The 18,865-nt window shown below is 37.8% G+C and overlaps 1 protein-coding gene across 2 annotated transcripts in view; it reads right to left on the bottom strand.

Moving 5' to 3' along the window:
- otud7a (OTU deubiquitinase 7A) overlaps positions 1 to 18,865 on the bottom strand; it is a 78,532-nt gene that overhangs the window by 9,198 nt on the left and 50,469 nt on the right. For both annotated transcript variants that reach the window (XM_082159835.1, XM_082159836.1), the window contains exons 5-10: positions 18,260 to 18,478; positions 14,474 to 14,575; positions 14,176 to 14,303; positions 10,809 to 10,921; positions 7,155 to 7,282; positions 5,649 to 5,798 (exon numbers count right to left, since the gene is read on the bottom strand). In XM_082159835.1, the coding sequence (XP_082015961.1) occupies positions 5,649 to 5,798; positions 7,155 to 7,282; positions 10,809 to 10,921; positions 14,176 to 14,303; positions 14,474 to 14,575; positions 18,260 to 18,478 (840 nt within the window). The remainder of the gene's footprint in view (positions 1 to 5,648; positions 5,799 to 7,154; positions 7,283 to 10,808; positions 10,922 to 14,175; positions 14,304 to 14,473; positions 14,576 to 18,259; positions 18,479 to 18,865) is intronic.

Raw genomic sequence — 18,865 nt, 5'->3', positions numbered from 1 at the left:
TGACGACAGCAAAGAGAGCCAAAAGTAGACTACTAATGTAAAAACCCCATGAACTGACTTGACACAATTTTCTTCTTTTTGGTGACGCATTTTAAAACAGGAAGTTTGAGCTATAGACATACTGACAGGCTTGTCCCTTTTCTTTTTTTTACAAACAGCTTTAATTTACATCACAGCTGTTAACTATGCTACTCTGTATTGCTAGTCAGAGGAATGTGGTCTTAAAGGGATAGTTCACCCAAAAATGAAAATTCGGTCAATAATTACTCACCCTCATGTCGTTCCAAACCGTAAGACTTTCGTTCATCTTCTGAATGAAGATCTTTTTTAATAAATCGGAGACCTTTCTGTCCCTCCATTGACAGCTCCGAGACAGCTAAAGAGATCGTAAAACTAATCCATATGAATAGAGCGGATAAGTAATTTTCTGAAGAGATACGATCGCTTTATATGATGAACAGATTGAATTTATGCTTTTATTCACATTTAAACATTCATCAACTCACATCAGTTGTGGTAAACGGAAGCTCAAGCATGTTTGCTTGATGTGCGAGAACAATGATGTTCATTCTCCTGTTACGCAGCACGTTTGAGCTTCAGCAAGAACCAATGAGGTTCATTCTCGTGTTACGCAGCACGTTTGAGCTTCAGCAAGAACCAATGAGGTTCATTCTCGTGTTAAGCAGCATGTCTGAGCTTCAGCGAGAACCAATGAGGTTCATTCTCGTGTTACGCAGCACGTTTGAGCTTCAGCAAGAACCAATGAGGTTCATTCTCATGTTACGCAGCACGTTTGAGCTTCAGCAAGAACCAATGAGGTTCATTCTCGTGTGAAGCAGCATGTCTGAGCTTCAGCGAGAACCAATGAGGTTCATTCTCGTGTTACGCAGCACGTTTGACCTTCAGCAAGAACCAATGAGGTTCATTCTCATGTGTTACGCAGCACGTTTGAGCTTCAGCAGGAACCAATGAGGTTCATTCTCGTGTTACGCAGCACGTTTGACCTTCAGCAAGAACCAATGAGGTTCATTCTCGTGTTACGCAGCACGTTTGACCTTCAGCAAGAACCAATGAGGTTCATTCTCGTGTTACGCAGCACGTTTGACCTTCAGCAAGAACCAATGAGGTTCATTCTCGTGTTACGCAGCACGTTTGAGCTTCAGCAAGAACCAATGAGGTTCATTCTCGTGTTACGCAGCACGTTTGAGCTTCAGCAAGAACCAATGAGGTTCATTCTCATGTTACGCAGCACGTTTGAGCTTCAGCAAGAACCAATGAGGTTCATTCTCATGTGTTACGCAGCCACTTGAGCTTCAGCAAGAACCAATGAGGTTCATTCTGGTGTTACGCAGCACGTTTGAGCTTCAGCAAGAACCAAGCGGGTTTGGTTGAGCTTTTGTTTATGTGAATAAAAGCCTAAATTCAATCTGTTCATCATATAAAGCGATCGAGTCTCTTCAGAAAATTTGGACTAAACCGCTGAATGAATATGGATTCGTTTTACGATCTCTTTATGAACTTTTTGAAGCGTCAAAGTGCTGGTTGCGTAGCTGTCAATGGAGGGACAGAAAAAATATAAAAAATATATAAAAAAGGTCTTAATTTGAACGACATGAGGGTGAGTAATTATTGACAGAATTTTCATTTTTGGGTGAAGCATTTTCATTCTAAAGAATTTGATTGGACAAAAAATTGACCCGCCCACGAGTGCAGAATGAGACATCCACATTTTTGCTTTGCTTTTCTGCAAGAGAAAAAGTGTAATTTTTTTATGTGCATATCTGCCAAATGCAAATTGTTTTATAAACTTTCAGACTAACATATAGATGTTCAAAGATAGCAAACACCAAAAGCCACAAAACTCGTGAAAAATGTCACAGAGTCTTTGACACACAACTCTGACTCTCTCTCTTCTCTCACTCTCTCTCTCTTTTACACACACACACACAAAAGAGTCTCAGTGTTCTCGGGAAACCGCTGGCACCTGAACACACACTGGGCAGACGGGCACTCCCTGGCAGACCCGAGCGGAAGATCCGGGAGGGGGGGAGGGAGGGGGTATCACCCACCAAGACAGCCACACAGAGACAGACTCTCTGTCGGGAAGTGGAAGAAGGGAGGTAGGGGTTTGGGAGGAGCAGATTAGGGCCTAAACCACATGTAGGGGTTGGCCTGGACTGATCTGCCCTAAACGGCAGAGACCAAGTGGTTCTTTAGGGACAGAGAGAGAAAGAGGGAGAGGGATCGGGTAAGAATAGAATCCGGGGAAATGAGTCAGAGGGAGATGCCCTGTTGTGTGTGTACATTTGTGTAAAGGACTGGTAAATGTGTATGTGGAGCCTCATGGTACTAACTGTCTCCAGACACGCTGCATCATTTGACCTAATTTGGCTCAGAAGGAACCGAGGCAAACGCTCCTTCACGTCTCTGCATAGCACAAGCACTGATTCCCAACTAGGGTTACTTTTATTTATTAATTTAATTTTTAGATCATTAAAAACATAAATTAGAGTTCAATTTTAGGGTTGTTGATAGTTAAAAATTGCAATCTCATGCTTTTTCTTCAATGCCTTTTTTTTCCATCAAAGGAAAGAAAACAAAATAGTGTATGTTGTCAGTTTGTGTGGATGGGACTTCTGTGTGATTTTCCATACTTGTTGAGATAATTTAATTCCACCACACACAACTGCAAATGACTTTCCCATCTGGATTTCATTTATACATTAATTTGCTATTAGGTCATTCTTGAGGAAAGTTTCTAACCTGTCAAAACTTTATCAGATAAAGTAGCTCAGGTGTCTCATTAAAGCAAGAGGAAACTTCTTGGTGAGTTATTTAATCAATTTTGTTTATCAATTGTGCAAGAGGAAACTACTTGGTTATTTAATCAATTGTGTTTAGTTTAGTTTAAAAGTTATAACTGTAATATAATATAAAATATAATATATGAATGAATGTTAAATGATATCCAGTATGACACGTTTAAAAAAAAAAAAGATTGGCAACCCACCAATTTCCTGTATTCCAGACGGGAGTGAGCAAGGTGTTTTTATTTTATTTTCAGAGGAGTCAGTCATTCATATCCTGGAGAAATGGGACTACAGCGAAGACCTCTAATCTGTCAACAACCCGCTGCTTCAAACCGACCACATGCTTTTGGGGTCATCGGGTACGTGCAAGGAGGTTTCTTGCGGTTAACAGAAGGAGAGAGCGCCATCTAGTGGGATAAACACTCAACCAATCCGTTCTCTTATATATATATAAAAAAAACATCACCCAGACATGTTATTTACATAAACTACAGACAATGCAGTGTCTATCCATTTTTATGGCACAAAACTTCATCAAAAATGTTCTTTAATTAAACAAATCAGAGTTAACTTGGCAAACTTACATTTGGGGGCTAGTTGTCAAACTTTTACTTTTTTCTAATCAGGGTTTACTGAAAAGCAATTGAAATTTGCAGGTATTTTTGTAGGCCAAAACCCAGAAATGAGTTAGCATTTTAGCTCTTCTGGTTCCATTGTCCTGAATGGGTTTTTTGAAAGGGTTAAATGCTTGAAATAAGGTCTGTGGTAAGCACAAGCTCAAGATATTTTCATGTTTTATTCTACAGCATAAAATACACCTGTAATTTCCTCTTGTCATGTTTTGAAGCTTTTGGCAGTTGCTAACAAGTGGCTAAATGGGACTACAGAGGTTAAATTGGGTTTTGTTGCACTCTATTAAAGGGCATGTTATCACACGATGTGGGGCAAGTTGTCACAACTGCAAGTCATTACATGACTTTCGGACATATAAAAAAAAGAAGAAAAAAAAAAGAATGTACGCTATAAGGCATTCAACATGTGACTACTCCGTCCATTAAAAAAGTAAAATTTTCACAACAATTCACAAAACATATTCTGATTTAAAGGATTGTGTGTGTGTGAGGAGAACAGCTTTTACTGTATTGACAGCCTCAGTGTGTCCGTGAAATGGGGGTTGGAGAGAGAGAGAGAGAGAGAGAGAGAGAGAGAGAGAGAGAAGCATGAGTGGATCTCTGCCTGCATTCCCATTCAGCCCTAGACAACATCAGCCTGTTGTGTGTTGTTTTTTTACCTCACACTGGAAACACTGCAGTGTACAGACTATACTTCTGAGGGGGCACATTGTATTGCACATTACACCATACTATACAGATTACAAGATAAACCATAATGGTCTAGAATGGAGGCTCTAATTCAGACAGACATCGAATTATGTACTTAACTGGCAGCCAGACTCCCTGAGAGAGTCTGAAACAGTATTAAACAATATAGTTCCTTTTTTTTCTGTTTCAGTCTCTGATCGACTGGAGTCTACGAAATGTGCTTTTAATAATTGATCAAAGGTAATTAGATTTCAGGTCTGCATTATTCATTCAGCATGTGATGGATTCGAGTCGGTTCTTTGCTAAAACTACTAGCTTGAATTGGATGAATGAATCAGCAAATAAAATAATTAAATCTCACTGACTTCAGGTTCCCACACATTTAGTATTGCATACCAACAGGTTTTTCATACCATTTCTACAGTATGCAGTATACAAAATGTGCACTGTGATTTTTAACATTTTGGGCCAGATTTACTATTAACTTGAGCCAGCGCAAACCCTCTTTTGGTGTTAAAAAACTACTGTCAGGATTTACTAAAGACGCAGTGAAAAAATTGCGCTGAAAAGGCGTGGACAGTTATTTTTGCGGCTGACCTTATTGCAACTGCATTTGTAGGAGTTTCCTTTTCAGAAGCAAAATTTATGGGAGGAAAATATTTACATGAATCATGCAAGGTGATTTACTAAGGTTTGACCTCGTATTTAAACTTCTAACACTATTTAATCACTAAACATTCCTTCCTAAATATCTGGCTGGAATTAACCACTAAATCTGGAGAGTCTAGATTTACTTTGACCCTTAAACGCATACCTCAGGTCTTTAGTGACCAGGGATGACATTCACCACCCTCCCCCTCATTCATTTTTTAAAGTTAGACATCAACCTTCTTAGTATTCCTCAATAAATTCAATATAACAACAAAAAAAAAATTTCCCATTCATTTTTTGTACAAATTGTATAGGGTCGTTAACGCTAACGACCCGAGGTGTGTAACAGTGTAAGTATATTTTTCTGCACAACAATAATTGAATCATTGATTACTCATTGACTGAATAATTGCAATTCAATGTTTGATATACAGTGAAGTCTGACACAATGATGAAGTGACATTTCACTAATAGTTTTGCGAATATGTTTGAGTTCGAGAATATGAGGCAGATGCTGAATGTACAGGGAAATGAGCTCTGATGAGGGCAGTGATGATAAAACATCTGCTCAAACTGAACCCTTCCAAGCTCCAAAAGGTAACAAAATATGCTTTATTTTATTCTTCTGTATTCGTTACTCTAATATCAGGAGAGTTTTATATAATCGCGACAGGTAGAGATCCATCAGTGTTAGATATAGATCCGGGTCGCTAAAGAGCCGAATATGTAATAATGATTGGCGAAACATTCATGCATTTAAGGGTTAATATCAATTAGACATACCTACGTAACCACTGCTGTATCATCTCATTGTGTCATTGTTTAATTCAATCTGCTGAGATCGGTTGATGGTTTTGGTGTCTACCTTGCTCTCTCTGCTGGTCTCTCTGCTCCATGGACACCAGGGCGGAGAAGTGGGCCTGATCGTAGGCCAGTACCAGCGGGGAACAGTGACAGCGGTTGGGAGGAACCTCCAGCGGCAGGTACAGCCCTCCAAAGGGAATGGGGGCAAAAGCTGCAAGGTAAGCACAACAAAAATGGTAGAAGTTAATTTGTCTATATGAAACTTCAATTCATCTACTTTTAATTTAAAGACTAAATTCATACTACAATGTTTCGTTGACACTGGTGGAACTGAATCTTAAAGGAATAAGTTCATACAAAAATTAAATTAAATCGAATCTTCCGGGTCATCTTTGGATCATTGAAACAGCGAGTTGAAGGAATTAGTCCAAATTTGTAAATGAATGGAACCTGATGGAGTTTGGGTTCCTTGCCATTGTTGCCTTTGGCTTGCTTAATTGTGGACAATTAATGTTCTGCAATATTCTTGATCCAACTGCACTACACTATCGGATGAGAACAAAACTTGAACTGAATTGAGCTGAATAATGACTCTACTGTTTTCTGTAGAGCTGCTTTATCGCTGAATTTAAGTTGTCTCATAATGAATGAACTTTACATAGTTGTTGAACTGAAAAGGTTTGATTCAAAAGAATAGTTTGTTCATGAAACTACTCTCATTAATGTAACATGGAAACCTAGGGCAGAAGACAATATTTTCAGTGAAAAATGAAATAATTTCAAACTGTTTCTAACAAAGTTTTCATATAAAGACTGGTGCTAGTGCTCAAGTCATGTAAATAACAAGCTTTTGTTTCCTTTTTGAAGTTTTAAAGGTGTTTTTTTTCACAAAAGAAAGTATGGTAGCTTGTTTTCGCCATGAAATAAAAAAAATGTAAAAGATACTTTTTACCTCACAATTCTGACTTTTTTTGTCACAATTGCGAGATATAAACTCGCAATTGTGGGTTATAATGTCAGAATTGCGAAATATAAATTCGCAATTGCAGGTTATGTCAGAATTGCGAGATATAAACTCACAATTAAGAGTTATAAAGTCCAATTCTGAGGGGAAAAGAACTGTGCGTTTCTTTCTCACAATTTTGACTTTATAACTCGCAGTTGCAACTTTATATTACACAATTCTGACTTAATAACTCGCAATTGCGAGTTATATCACAATTCTGAGAAAAAAAAGTGAGAATTGTGAGTTTATATAAAAAATTTCTGAATTGTGAGATAAAAAGTTGCGATTACCCTTTTTATGTTTTATTTAGTGGCGGAAACAAGCTTCCATACGAAAGTCGTGGTTTGGTTCATACTAATCCTTTAAAAGCATTCAAGCATGTAATTACAGTCACACAAAGTTGAGGTATTTAATAACTCTTGATAACAGCTTTAATTGGAAATAAAGTTGTTTTCCATTTAAACAGGGTTAAAAAGAAAACGATAAAGCCCTCTAGTGGTCTGAATAAAAAATAAATGCACATATTCTGGCTGGAAAAGTGACTGTGGTTGTGAATCTTACCTTCCCCTCCGGAGTCTCTGAGCATGGTGTCAGCTATCACCACGATAGGTCTTCTCAGAACATGGGCCAATACAAACACATGGAACTCCTCCAAACTCTCGTAAACCGGGTCTTCTGAGTTGTCCACACTTTAGGAGAAACACACACAGACACATATAGTGGTATATTTGATGTACAATATAATTCTCATGACATAAGAGCGGTTGTATAATGGTGAAAGTAAGGAAATTAAAACAATACAGGCAATAATTTTTTATTAAAGCAGCATTTTGTTAACAATGTGTGCAGCTTCCAATTCACCACAATGTCACGTCTAATGATCTACAACAAATTTGAGTGAGCTTTAGACTCAGACAGCAGATACTTAATGCCTACATAAGAATCTGAAGAAGACATTTTGGATCATATTTTCTAAATGCATTGTAAAGCACTTAGAAATATGGCTGCGTTCAGAATGGACATCTTGCACACTGTTACTGCATACTGTACAGTATATACTGAATAATCTCGACTAATAAAAAAAAAATAGTATGCAAACTATGTGTAGCAGCTAAATAGCACAGAAAATGACCATGTGACTATATTCGCAGTATATACTGTAACATTTCGTACCTAATTGTTCATAAAATGTCACTAAAACATTTCAGAATGAATAAGGATTCAAATTTTACTACAGTATTGATGTAAAACTTTCCTCTTTCCATTGTGGAAATGCAGCCAAAACTCATAAAAAGCTTTTTAATAGGCAAACCGATCCAATTAATAACCTTCATGCCACTTATTACACTTCCCTTAAGTGTTGTATAGTATTGTATAGAAACTGTATTAGACTTTTAAAATACTGTACCAGACTTACAAAACATTGTATATAGCTGTTTATGTCATTGTTTATAGCTGAATAAAGTGACTGATGTTTCAGCCTTTTAGTCTTTGTAAACAAGTAAAAAGGAAGCCGTTCATATTTAGCTCACTATTGTGAGAGCACACATAACCCTGATCTCTCTGAGAAAAACAGGAAGCTGCATTTTCCAAGCCAGAAGACTGAAGCATGACCAGAGACATGGCGGTTGATGCTTTCACTTTCCAGTCAGCGTGACTTCAGAAGGCAGATTAAAGGTAAGGGGTACGTTTCCTTCTGAAGCAAGATTCTTGAATTTGCGGTCGAAACTTGACTTCAACCGCAGCGCTTCAGTTGACACTACTGAGGAGAAACCTGTTGACTTCCAGCGAAGAGTTTCCACCTCGCTGATCTGTGACCTGAGATCAACTGTTCTGGTTTTTATTCTGCAGCACTAGCGTCACCAAATGGAACTGCACAAATATTGACTGTTTTCAAACAGGTTACCCTAATACTCGCACTTTCTGCCATTGGTCGAACAAATAGATAGCTCCGCCCCAAATGCATGCAATTGGTTGAGCCACTGTTGCTATGCTGGGCTGGTCAGAATTCTCAAACAACAGAAAAATGTTTTGAAAACACCACAGAGACACAGAACTACATTTTTGAGAAGAATTAGCCAAGAGAAAATCAATGGTTTCCTCAGCATATAAAACTTAGAATTTTACAATTTTTAACATGAAATTACATCATTCATATTTAAGGTGAATTTTTCCACTTACAATGGTTATGGATTAACCATTATTAATCCATAATTCATCTTTCGGATGAGACGTAAAACCGAGGTCCTGACTCTCTGTGGTCATTAAAAATCCCATGGCATTTCTCGTAAAGAGTAGGGGTGTAACCCCGGTGTCCTGGCCACATTCCACCCATTGGCCCTTACCAATCATGGCCTCCTAATAATCCCCTTACATTGAATTGGCGCTATCACTCTCCTCTCTCCACCTATAGCTGGTGTGTGGTGAGCGCACTGGCACCGTTGTACTGTGGCTGCCGTCGCTTCATCCAAGTGGATGCTGCACACTGGTGGTGGTTGAGGAGAGATCCCCTGATATGATTGTAAAGCGCTTTGGGTGTACAGTAGTACATATGAAAGCGCTATATAAATGCCTCATTCTATTCTATTCTATTCTATTATAAGGACATTATAAAGACAAATCAGAATCAGAATTTTCTAAATGCTCTCAGAGCTATGGATGTTCAGGATGGAATATTAGCATATTGCTTATGCATACTACAGTACTCAGTGTATACTGAATACATATTAGTTTAAAATAAAAATAGTGTTAAAATAAATATAGTATGTGAAACAGTAATATGCAACTATAAATGCTTCTGATATTAGCATGCTACATTGTTGCTATCATCTTAGAAATTAAAGGGATAGTTTAAACTTTCCTCAATAACCTAAAATGTCCTAAAAATCCAGTTTAGTCCAAATTTTCTGAAAAGTCTTGATCGCTTTATATGATGGATAGATTGAATTCAGGCTTTTAAAGAGAAGTTGAACCGAACCTGCTTGACGCACGAGAACAAACCTCTTCTGGAAGCTCAAACGTGCTGCGTAACACGAGAATGAACCTTGTTGGTTCGTGCATGTCAAGCGAACATGCTTGAGCTTCCATTTACCACAAACGAGAGTAGATGAATATTAATATGTGAACATAAGCCTAAATTTAATCTGATCATCAGATAATTCAATCGAGTCTCTTCAAAAAAACTGGACTAAACCGCCCGATTCATATGGATTAGTTTTGCGATCTCTTTATGAAGTAGTTGCGTAACTGTCAATGGAGGGACAGAAAGCTCTTAGATTTCATCAAAAAGATCTTCATTTGTGTTCTGAAGATGAACGAAAGTCTTACGGGTTTGGAATGACATGAGGGTTAGTAATTGATGAAAGACTTTTCAAATTTGGGTGAACTTTCCCTTTAAGGCTGACATTACTTCTGGTTCATGTGTCCCACTGGAAATGGAAGTTCATTTCAAGCACAAATTATTGTGGGATACAATGTTCCACACAGCGTACAATTTGCCAAATGCAGTAGGGTATAGCCTTCCAGAAAATGTACATATCGTGCACAGTATACACTACAGAAAGAGTATTAGCAATATGCAATTCTGAATGAAGCCAAATACAATGTAACACTCCAATTAGTGCCACCAGGTGGCAGTGGCACACCTTTAAATGAGCATAAAGTGTTTTTTCAATCACATAATAAGCTCAATACCATGCACTGCATTATTCTCCATGCATTATAACAGTCCCTAAAATTGCTAAAGAAGGTTCTTGATGGGTTCTTTGTGTTTTAAAAATGACATAGTGTCTAAAAGTCATGTGTTAAGTGTAGCTGCTGGATGGAGTTAATCTCTAGTGGCCTCTAATAGAAGTCTGAGTGCAGTGTGAGTGATCTATGGGAACTGAAGATGGGCATGCTGGGACAGCCCATAGCTCGCCCACAGTTTGAGTGCATTGTAGTCATTGCACATTATCTCTGACATACTCATGTCTTACTAAATGTAATGTGTGTATGTGTATATTATGATGGGTAAATGTGTGTTGGAGGCTGATATGATTTTTTTATTCCGAAGCATTTGATGTTGTATTGTTGTAAATGGTTACAAAATTGGCATAAGACTACATGTTTGTAGTGAAACGGAATATCTATACAGCAGGTGGGAATGGAGAGACAACCGAAAGTGACATAACAACATAATATGTAAATGTGTGAGGGTGTGTGGGTGAGCATTACCCTCCACTGGAGTTGCCGTTCTTGCTAAAGTGTGTGCGTGGCTCACTGGAGGCCAGCTTCAGCAATTCGTTCCACTCTCTCTCCCATTCCTCCTCAGTGTACACCAGCCCCGACTACAGAGAGAAAGAGATTTCTGATTTACAACGTCCCACAATATCACTTGCAACATTTCCTCTTGATATTACTGGAGATGCTCTATTTATATCCATCACACCTGTCAAAACCACCTGTCCTTATACCATAAATTAATACTTTATACTTATTAAATTTAAACCCATTCAACAATTTTTTTTATATTGTGTATTTTATAATTTAATCTATTAAATCTGTTTATAATTTAATCAATGTTCTTTCTTTAGCTGCACTGTTTTATTTTACTTTATTATATTTATTAATTTTTTTATATAATATTTATATAATATTTTATATAATTTATATATTTTTTATATATTTATATTTTTTTTTTATAACGCATTACTTTTAATTTTACAACAAAATATCTGAGTTACTTTTTCAAATAAGTAATGCAAGTTACTTTGTTTTCCCGTTTATTGACTGACATCTTTCCTATTTTCCTTTTTTTTTATACATATGCATCTGCTTATGATGATGAATGATACATTGCATGTTTCTACATCTTTTTCGCCTGTGTTTTGCTCAGGAGATTTGGTACTCTTTCAGAAGATGCGTAATAGCGCCCCCTTCCGTATAACAGTGAAAACACAGAAAGCCGAACATTTTCGAACAATCACTTTTGTCACAACAACTGTAAAAAAAAAAAAGAAGGGATTTTTAGATGATTTCAAACATAATTTCTTATTCTAAGTATGTCCTATTTGCTATTTATTATCGCTCTGCCTGATGGCAATTCAATAAATTGGGCTGAAAATCAGTTTGAGAGCTGACTATAGTCTCAAATATTTGCTAAACTTCTCTTTATTTGTCAGTACACATAATTATTGTATACACTGACACTTACACGCTTGAGTTACAGCAAGAAAAAAAATGGTCACTGAATAGAAAAGCAGAAGGTTGGGTAAACATAAGAAAACACCTCTGAACGTATTCAACACATTTAAAATAATTCCTCTGCACATGCACTTTTATTTCTTCAGTTTTCTACCCTGTGTTATCTCAGTTGCATCAATATGCACAAGTTCTAAAGGAAACACACCCACTCGTTCACACTCATCCACCTCTCACACTCCCATATGCGCACAAACATTTCCACTCCATCCACACCCACTCATTTCATACGACTTTAATCAGTGATCCTCATTCAGCAAAAGCTGATTCAAGAGCTCTGGGCCTTCAGAACAATGAAAACAGTACCGCTAATAAAAAATTCAAGGATCTGCTATCGATCACACTGCTGATTGTCTGTCCTCCGGTATGCTGTAACAGCAATAAGCTCTTACGCTAAAAGCTGTGGAGGAAACGCACAAGCTAATCAGCAGGGGTGTTTATGGGGAAAGCCATTATGAACTGCAGGCTAATGTTTACGCTACTCACTTGGCAGACAGCTTCTTACCAAAGTACTTGCAAGAAGTGCATTTATTGAGTTTGTATTATCTAAGTAGGCAGCTAAGGAAACAAATCGAGAACTAAAAGGAATGTAAACGTCGACAAAAACCATCACGAACACAGTAATAGCATAACATGCAGTGCTGCTGTTTGATACAGTAAGGGAAGTGGCAGTTTATCTACACAAAAGTTTTTTTTAAATCCTTTGTGGTTAGCATATGTTTTGAAGGTTAAATCAAAAAAGAATTATTTGTGTGTCTGAGGCCTTGTTTAACAGATGCTAAAATAGCAAAAACTATAAGAGAACTTGATTTTGTTCTCTTATAACTGTCGATATCTATAACAGAAGTCGTCATTTAGAACAGAAAGAAAATTATAATGGTGATGCTAATTATATTAATTAAAAAATGTTGACAGGGATAGGCAATACTCCGACATGTAGTTTGAGTCCCGGTTTGTGATCCTTTCTTAACCCCGCCCCCTCTCTCTGCCACTTCGCTTCCTGTCCTCTCTCAGCTATACTATCTAAAAAAAAAGCAAAAATTCCCAAAGTATACCTCAGTTTTTACACATATATTAGGCTACATTGGCATAACGTGCGCAGCCAGCGTTTTCTCGCACACACCTTGATTATGATTTTTTTGCAACAATTACTTTGTCCACAAGGTGGCAACACTGGCCATTCTTAAAAAAAGAAAAAAAAAAGAAATGAATGAGACAGACCAACAACAAACTACCAGGGGGGCAGGGTTTCATATTATTTTGAAGTTTCCCCGGGCGCCGCCATTGGCTAGCGGACCATCACCTGCTGTTAGCATCCCATTGACTCCCATTCATTTTCACCTGCTGTTAGCATCCCATTGACTCCCATTCATTTTGGCGTCACTTTGACAGCGAATAACTTTACATCTGAGGCGTTTAAAGACTCCATTTGTCCATTATTTATTTCTAAAGAAACACGAAAATGTATAAAAGGCTCCATTACCTTGTATCTTACGTTATGGCCCCGTAGAAGCAGTTTTTGTAAAAATAGGCTAACGATTGCGTCATAACCACGCGACTCTCTGTCGCACAGTAGAGAGATTACCGTATGGACAGGAGGAGAAGCTCGCGCGCAATCGGGGGGATGTGGAGGCAAAATGACAAAGTAATTAATCAGAATACTTAGCAAAAGTTTCTCCTGCTCCTAGCTCATGGACACCTCCTACTCACACTCTCCGTCTCTGCAAGTTTCGGAAGGGAATGATTTAGATTTCTCTTGGTACAGCTACTAGTAGATAGACGGGTTGCTCACGTCACATCTACGTCGTCAAGCTCAGTTTGAGTCTGCGCAGTACGCTCGACCATCAGGAAGTTAGTGCTTCTAATTGACTTCACTTGTCTCCGTTGAATCCAATGGGGTCGCTGTGTCCAGTTTATATACTGTCTATGCAAACTACTGCATAGCTGAGCCCTTGTGTGAGGGGTTTAAGAGATACCTGTACACACAACTCTAGTTTATAAATACAAATATATTTTTAATTGCTCATAACTTTTGGAGAGAAATTTATGAACAAACTTTCTTCCAGTAACATAAATGTTCATAAGAAGTTATCTGGTCTTTAATAATGTTCTCAAAACGTTCACACAAAAACATTATTTATACATCGTTCGTTCGTCTAACTTCTTTGAAATTTATATTACTACTTGTTTCAGAATGTTCATAAATGTATAAAATGTAATGTTCGCCTAACGTTCGCATAACCAAGGAAAAACATGGACTTTTTGAACGTTCAAAGAAAAGTCAAAGTAACATTTTCAAAACTTCTTAGAACATATTCTTGTTAGCTGGATAGTTGCCAACCTCTTTGTTCTGTTGAGTCTGCTGCCACCTCCACCTCCTCTTCAGAGCTTCTCTCTCTGCTCCGCTCTTCATCATGGCATACAGACTCTTCCGCAGCACAAGATCCCGGTCATGGAAGCCCCACATTCCTGGAACACACGGAAAGTCAGACATACAACTCCATATTTATCTTGCATTTCTAATTAAAGGAACATCACATAAAATCTGAGACTTAACACTTCTCTTCTTTCCAGATATTACAGGTGTTCATGTAATACATGTGACATGCGAGTATGAAAGTGAATTGTGAAAGTCTCACCTAAAGAAGCTGCATGCAGAAGGCAGTTGCCGTCTCCTGTTGTGGCTAACGGTAATAGCTTCTTACAGCTGGAGCACATGGTGGACCACCAGTTCAAACGACCTTCGGAACGGTAAACACACTGAAATTACTTAAACATAGATTAATAAACACCATTCAACATTTCATCACACTCTCAAAGCTAAAACTTAGTCTTAAACTATATAAAGTTACTGGTCATAGGCCTACTGGCAATTTTCTTTAGTTAAAGGCAGGGTATAGCCTGGCTAACGTCAGACCTCATCTCATTGAGACGTGGTCTGGGAACCACATGTTCATTTTCTCGTATTTGAGGCGTGGTTTACGAATGCCCAGAGCCGTTTATTGGGCGCTACGAATGTCTATCAAATGCGCCTGTACGTACCTCATAGCCAATCGTTTCAATTATACCAGATGACGTATGGAGAACGACAGAAATTCGACGAGGAAGAAGACGAAATAAACTTGCGTTCTAAACTACTTAGAACACTATCTAAGACTGCGTCGAAAGGTAACTTCGTGTCTGCTGCCATGTTGGATCCATAGATATAAACAAACTGCTTCGGTGTGTCGCATAGACGTCGTCATCGTCTTGCTGCTCCCTCCCCGTTCTGTGATTGGTTCCCTTTTTGAGGGGAAAATCTGGTCCATGGTGTCCAGGCTGCCTAGCAGCGTGAATAAAATCGCGTTGCGCGCAAGGCAGCATGGGGAAACCCAGGCTAGGCAGAGTAGGTAATTTGTTCCAAAAATTTTTTTTGTTATGCTGGTTGAAAGTCTCTTCACACCCTGATAGCAATCACTAGGTTAAGAGGTCTAAATGTATTTATATGTGTATCGTCTGTGGAAGATGTTGGACCATAAAAAGTTTGTCCAATCATTGCATTCGGTCCGAATTTTTGTTAGCAACCTTTTATAGTTCCTCCTGAACCAAAACAACAAGCTTATGTTGCATTCATCCCATAACTACTGTCATCTGAAGATATGGAAACCCATGACATAATACTCAGAGCGGTTTGTGACTCGATTGCGTTTCTATATCAACACTATCAATGCTGAAATGAATCTGCAGCAGTCAGATCATACAGGTTAGAGCTCTTTAAGTTGTTTATGTTCATTATTATTTGAAATGTTATGTGCTTTCAAACATGAGGTAGTTTAGCGCTGTCTCTCATCTCGTATCGCTTTGCAGACTTTGTTGTGTGCGTTCATGTGTTTTAAAGGAGGCATGGCTTTGGAGACGCTCTGAAGGGATCTCATGCTTTCAGAGCTAATTTGCTATTGCTAGCCGCTCCGAAAATTGCCTACCCTACCTTTAAAGGTGCAGTAAGCGATTTTGCAAGAAACTGTTGAAAGTGGATTGGACCGAGAACCACAACATTTGAAGACTGTAGAAAGAGAGATGGCTGAGAGACATTACAAAAGAGAAAAGCTCAGAGGAATATCACTGGAAAAAGAAGGGTCATGATCAGGCAAGAGCTTTAGGACCAGGGTTTAAATTAGAAAAACTTTCCAGCACTGGAGAGACCTCAGCGGGAAGGCCTGAAAACGGACGCTAAGATTGCGTTGTTTCTGCTCCATATGTGAGTAACATGGTTTTGAGTGTGTGCGACTAACAACCAACTATTACTTGTATTAACTCTTGTGTACTGTATGTACATTTTTTTGTGCTTCCTTGTCATTCATTCGCCATCTTTGCTTTATTTTTTGCGAAGCATTATTTTGTCCATCAAGGTCAGACATGAGTAAAAACATAAACACACTAGAGTGCGCTTTATAGTCGAAATTTAGGTTGTAATTCTAATTGAAAGAGACACTGGAACTTATTTTTTTCCTGTTATATAATACAATACTATATATAACTGCTTGCATAAATCATACTATTGTAATCAAGTGGTCTCTAAATAAACACAATGTGACTTTATTGAAGTGCCGAATTGCAGAGCCCGTGCAAACATATCCTCTTCACTATGATCAGATGCTTTCTTAACTGCTGCTTTCTCACCGCTGTGTTTTTGTTCTGTTTATTTAGTCATTGAGAAGAAAGTGTGCAGTACAAATTTACATATCTAACAGTCACTCTCAGCTGAGTGGGTGGCGTCTTTAGGTACGCTAACATTATACCGCTGAAAATGTATTTATTACATTTTACATATAGCTCACCAAGCATTTAAAAAAAATTTTTTATGGCAAGCAGTAGCAGAATAAGTAGTCCTCTGCAAGCTCTCGGCCCTGAGGCGGTTTGCACTGGGCATTGACCTATCACCCACTCTTTTCTCTGAAGCTGGTAAAGCTCACCGCGAGGGAACGTCAGTGCCTCTACCCTCAGCCCTTCTGCCCTCCCTTGGGACAGGGTCTTCCTCCCACAGTCCAAAAGCATTTCCAAAGTCCCGAGGCCATTTCCAACCAGTTAACATATTGCTATATTATTATTTTGCTTGCACAGACTGGAATTGCATCCTTGTAATATTTGATCTTTTGCTAATTAATTATATACAACTCCAAATCTAGAAAGGTTTGGACCCATGAGCCATGACCCATCTTTGCTTGCAAAGACTGAGATTTACACTCAATCACAATACCCTCACATATTACTACTTATTGTGGACTGTGTAAAAAGAGTTTAACTTGGATATTCTATAAGCTTTTCACTTTTATTTTGCATCTGTCCCCACCTTTTTGGAGTGTGTTGCAGCCATCAAAATCAAAAGTTTGTTTATATTTACAAAATACAATTAAGATGGTCAGTGAACATTTTTAAAATCTTTTCTTTGTACTTTTGTCAGTTAAATACAAAATTTATAATTCTTGATTTTATTGCATTTTACAAAATATAATAACATTTCTGGATTTGGGGTTGTAGTTTAAATCTAGTTTAAAACACATGTGCCAATTTCTTAGAAACTTTGTTGGTTTCATATGATTTTGTACCATTTTCAAGAAAAGATTCAGTGTAATGACTCTAAAAATGCAAAGTGGTGTAATTATTTAGGGAAATAAAACATATTTTTCTTACACCCTACTTGTAACCTGTAAGTGCATCTTAATCATTAAAAAATAATAATAATCAGTTATCTATTTCAAAGCAAATATATATATATATATATATATATATATATATATATATATATATATATATTTATATTTAATTTAATATTACATTTAAATTATAATTATAATAAAAAATAATTACTGAACTGAACTAATCTTTCCTTTTCATAAAACTAACTTATATTTTAAGAGACTTATTGACTTTGACTTTGGGGTCCGTATGGGGTCTTCTATGATATAATTTCCTGTTTTATGATTATTATTATTTTTTGTGCATGTTGATTGTACTACATGCCTTAAATTGAATAGACATTAATTAATACATTTAAATAAGAGAAATGTCATTGACCCATACTTGTAAGTACAATCTTTAGAATTTCTCCTTTTATGTTTCACTGAAGAAAAAGTGATATGACAGAAATAAATTTTTGGGTGAACTATCCGTTTAAATCTTAAATTTTGGTGTTGGCATGAGCTATGCTATTTGGTAAGTGCATGTTTTTGTTCACTGGTCCGCTTGGCTTTGCAGTTGATCCAAGATCAGGGATTAGTTTAATTCTGTTGCTGCTGTGTTGCGTTGACTCTAACAATCTAGTTAATCTTGTGCAATCCAAGCTGACATTAGTACTGATCATAAACCTGTGTTTATCATCACTGTAATGAAAGGCTAGGCTTTGTATTCGCTCCGTCACTGATCTGAGCGCAGTGTTTGTGGCTCACCGGCTTGCTCCAGGGCCACCATGGTGGATTGCTCGATGAGGTCGCGCTCGATGAAGCTGCGGAAGTCCTCGCTGTACACGCTCAGGTCGGGCAGCTGGAATGTGTAGATGGGCATCTCTAGGGGGAACTGCTCCCTGCCACAATCCCCTGAAACCTGCAGCCGCGCCAGAGACATGATGGCAGAGCTGGCATGGGAAATGCCCCGAGACAGACGCTTCTCTAGAAGAGAGAGAGAGGGGCAGGAGATTAGAAATAAAGATTCACTTTCTTAATAAATGTTCCTGTAAATTAATCACATACTGTTAATTTGTTTATATGAACTAATCTGACTTTTTTTTATATATATACAAATTAAATCCTTTACATTTTGGTACTTTCAAAGAGTTTTATTCTTTCAAAAGAGTTTATACCAGACAGATTTTTATTATAATTTTCTACAGGAAAATTAAGTCATTTAGTGACACCAGAGGGGCCTAACTTCAACATCTGTAGGCATATTGTTAAGGAATCTGGAGCGCTGTCCTACTTACAAGAAAGACAGGTAGGGGGCGCTACACATGCATAGATGAATCAGATAAATAACGTATTTAGAAAATAGATCAGGTG

This window comes from Leuciscus leuciscus (genome assembly GCF_965113295.1).
Source record: "Leuciscus leuciscus genome assembly, chromosome: 25".
In the NCBI taxonomy this organism is placed as follows: Eukaryota; Metazoa; Chordata; class Actinopteri; order Cypriniformes; family Leuciscidae; genus Leuciscus; species Leuciscus leuciscus.
The sequence above is the reverse complement of the archived record's forward strand: the minus strand, read 5'-3'. Positions and strand labels throughout refer to the sequence as shown.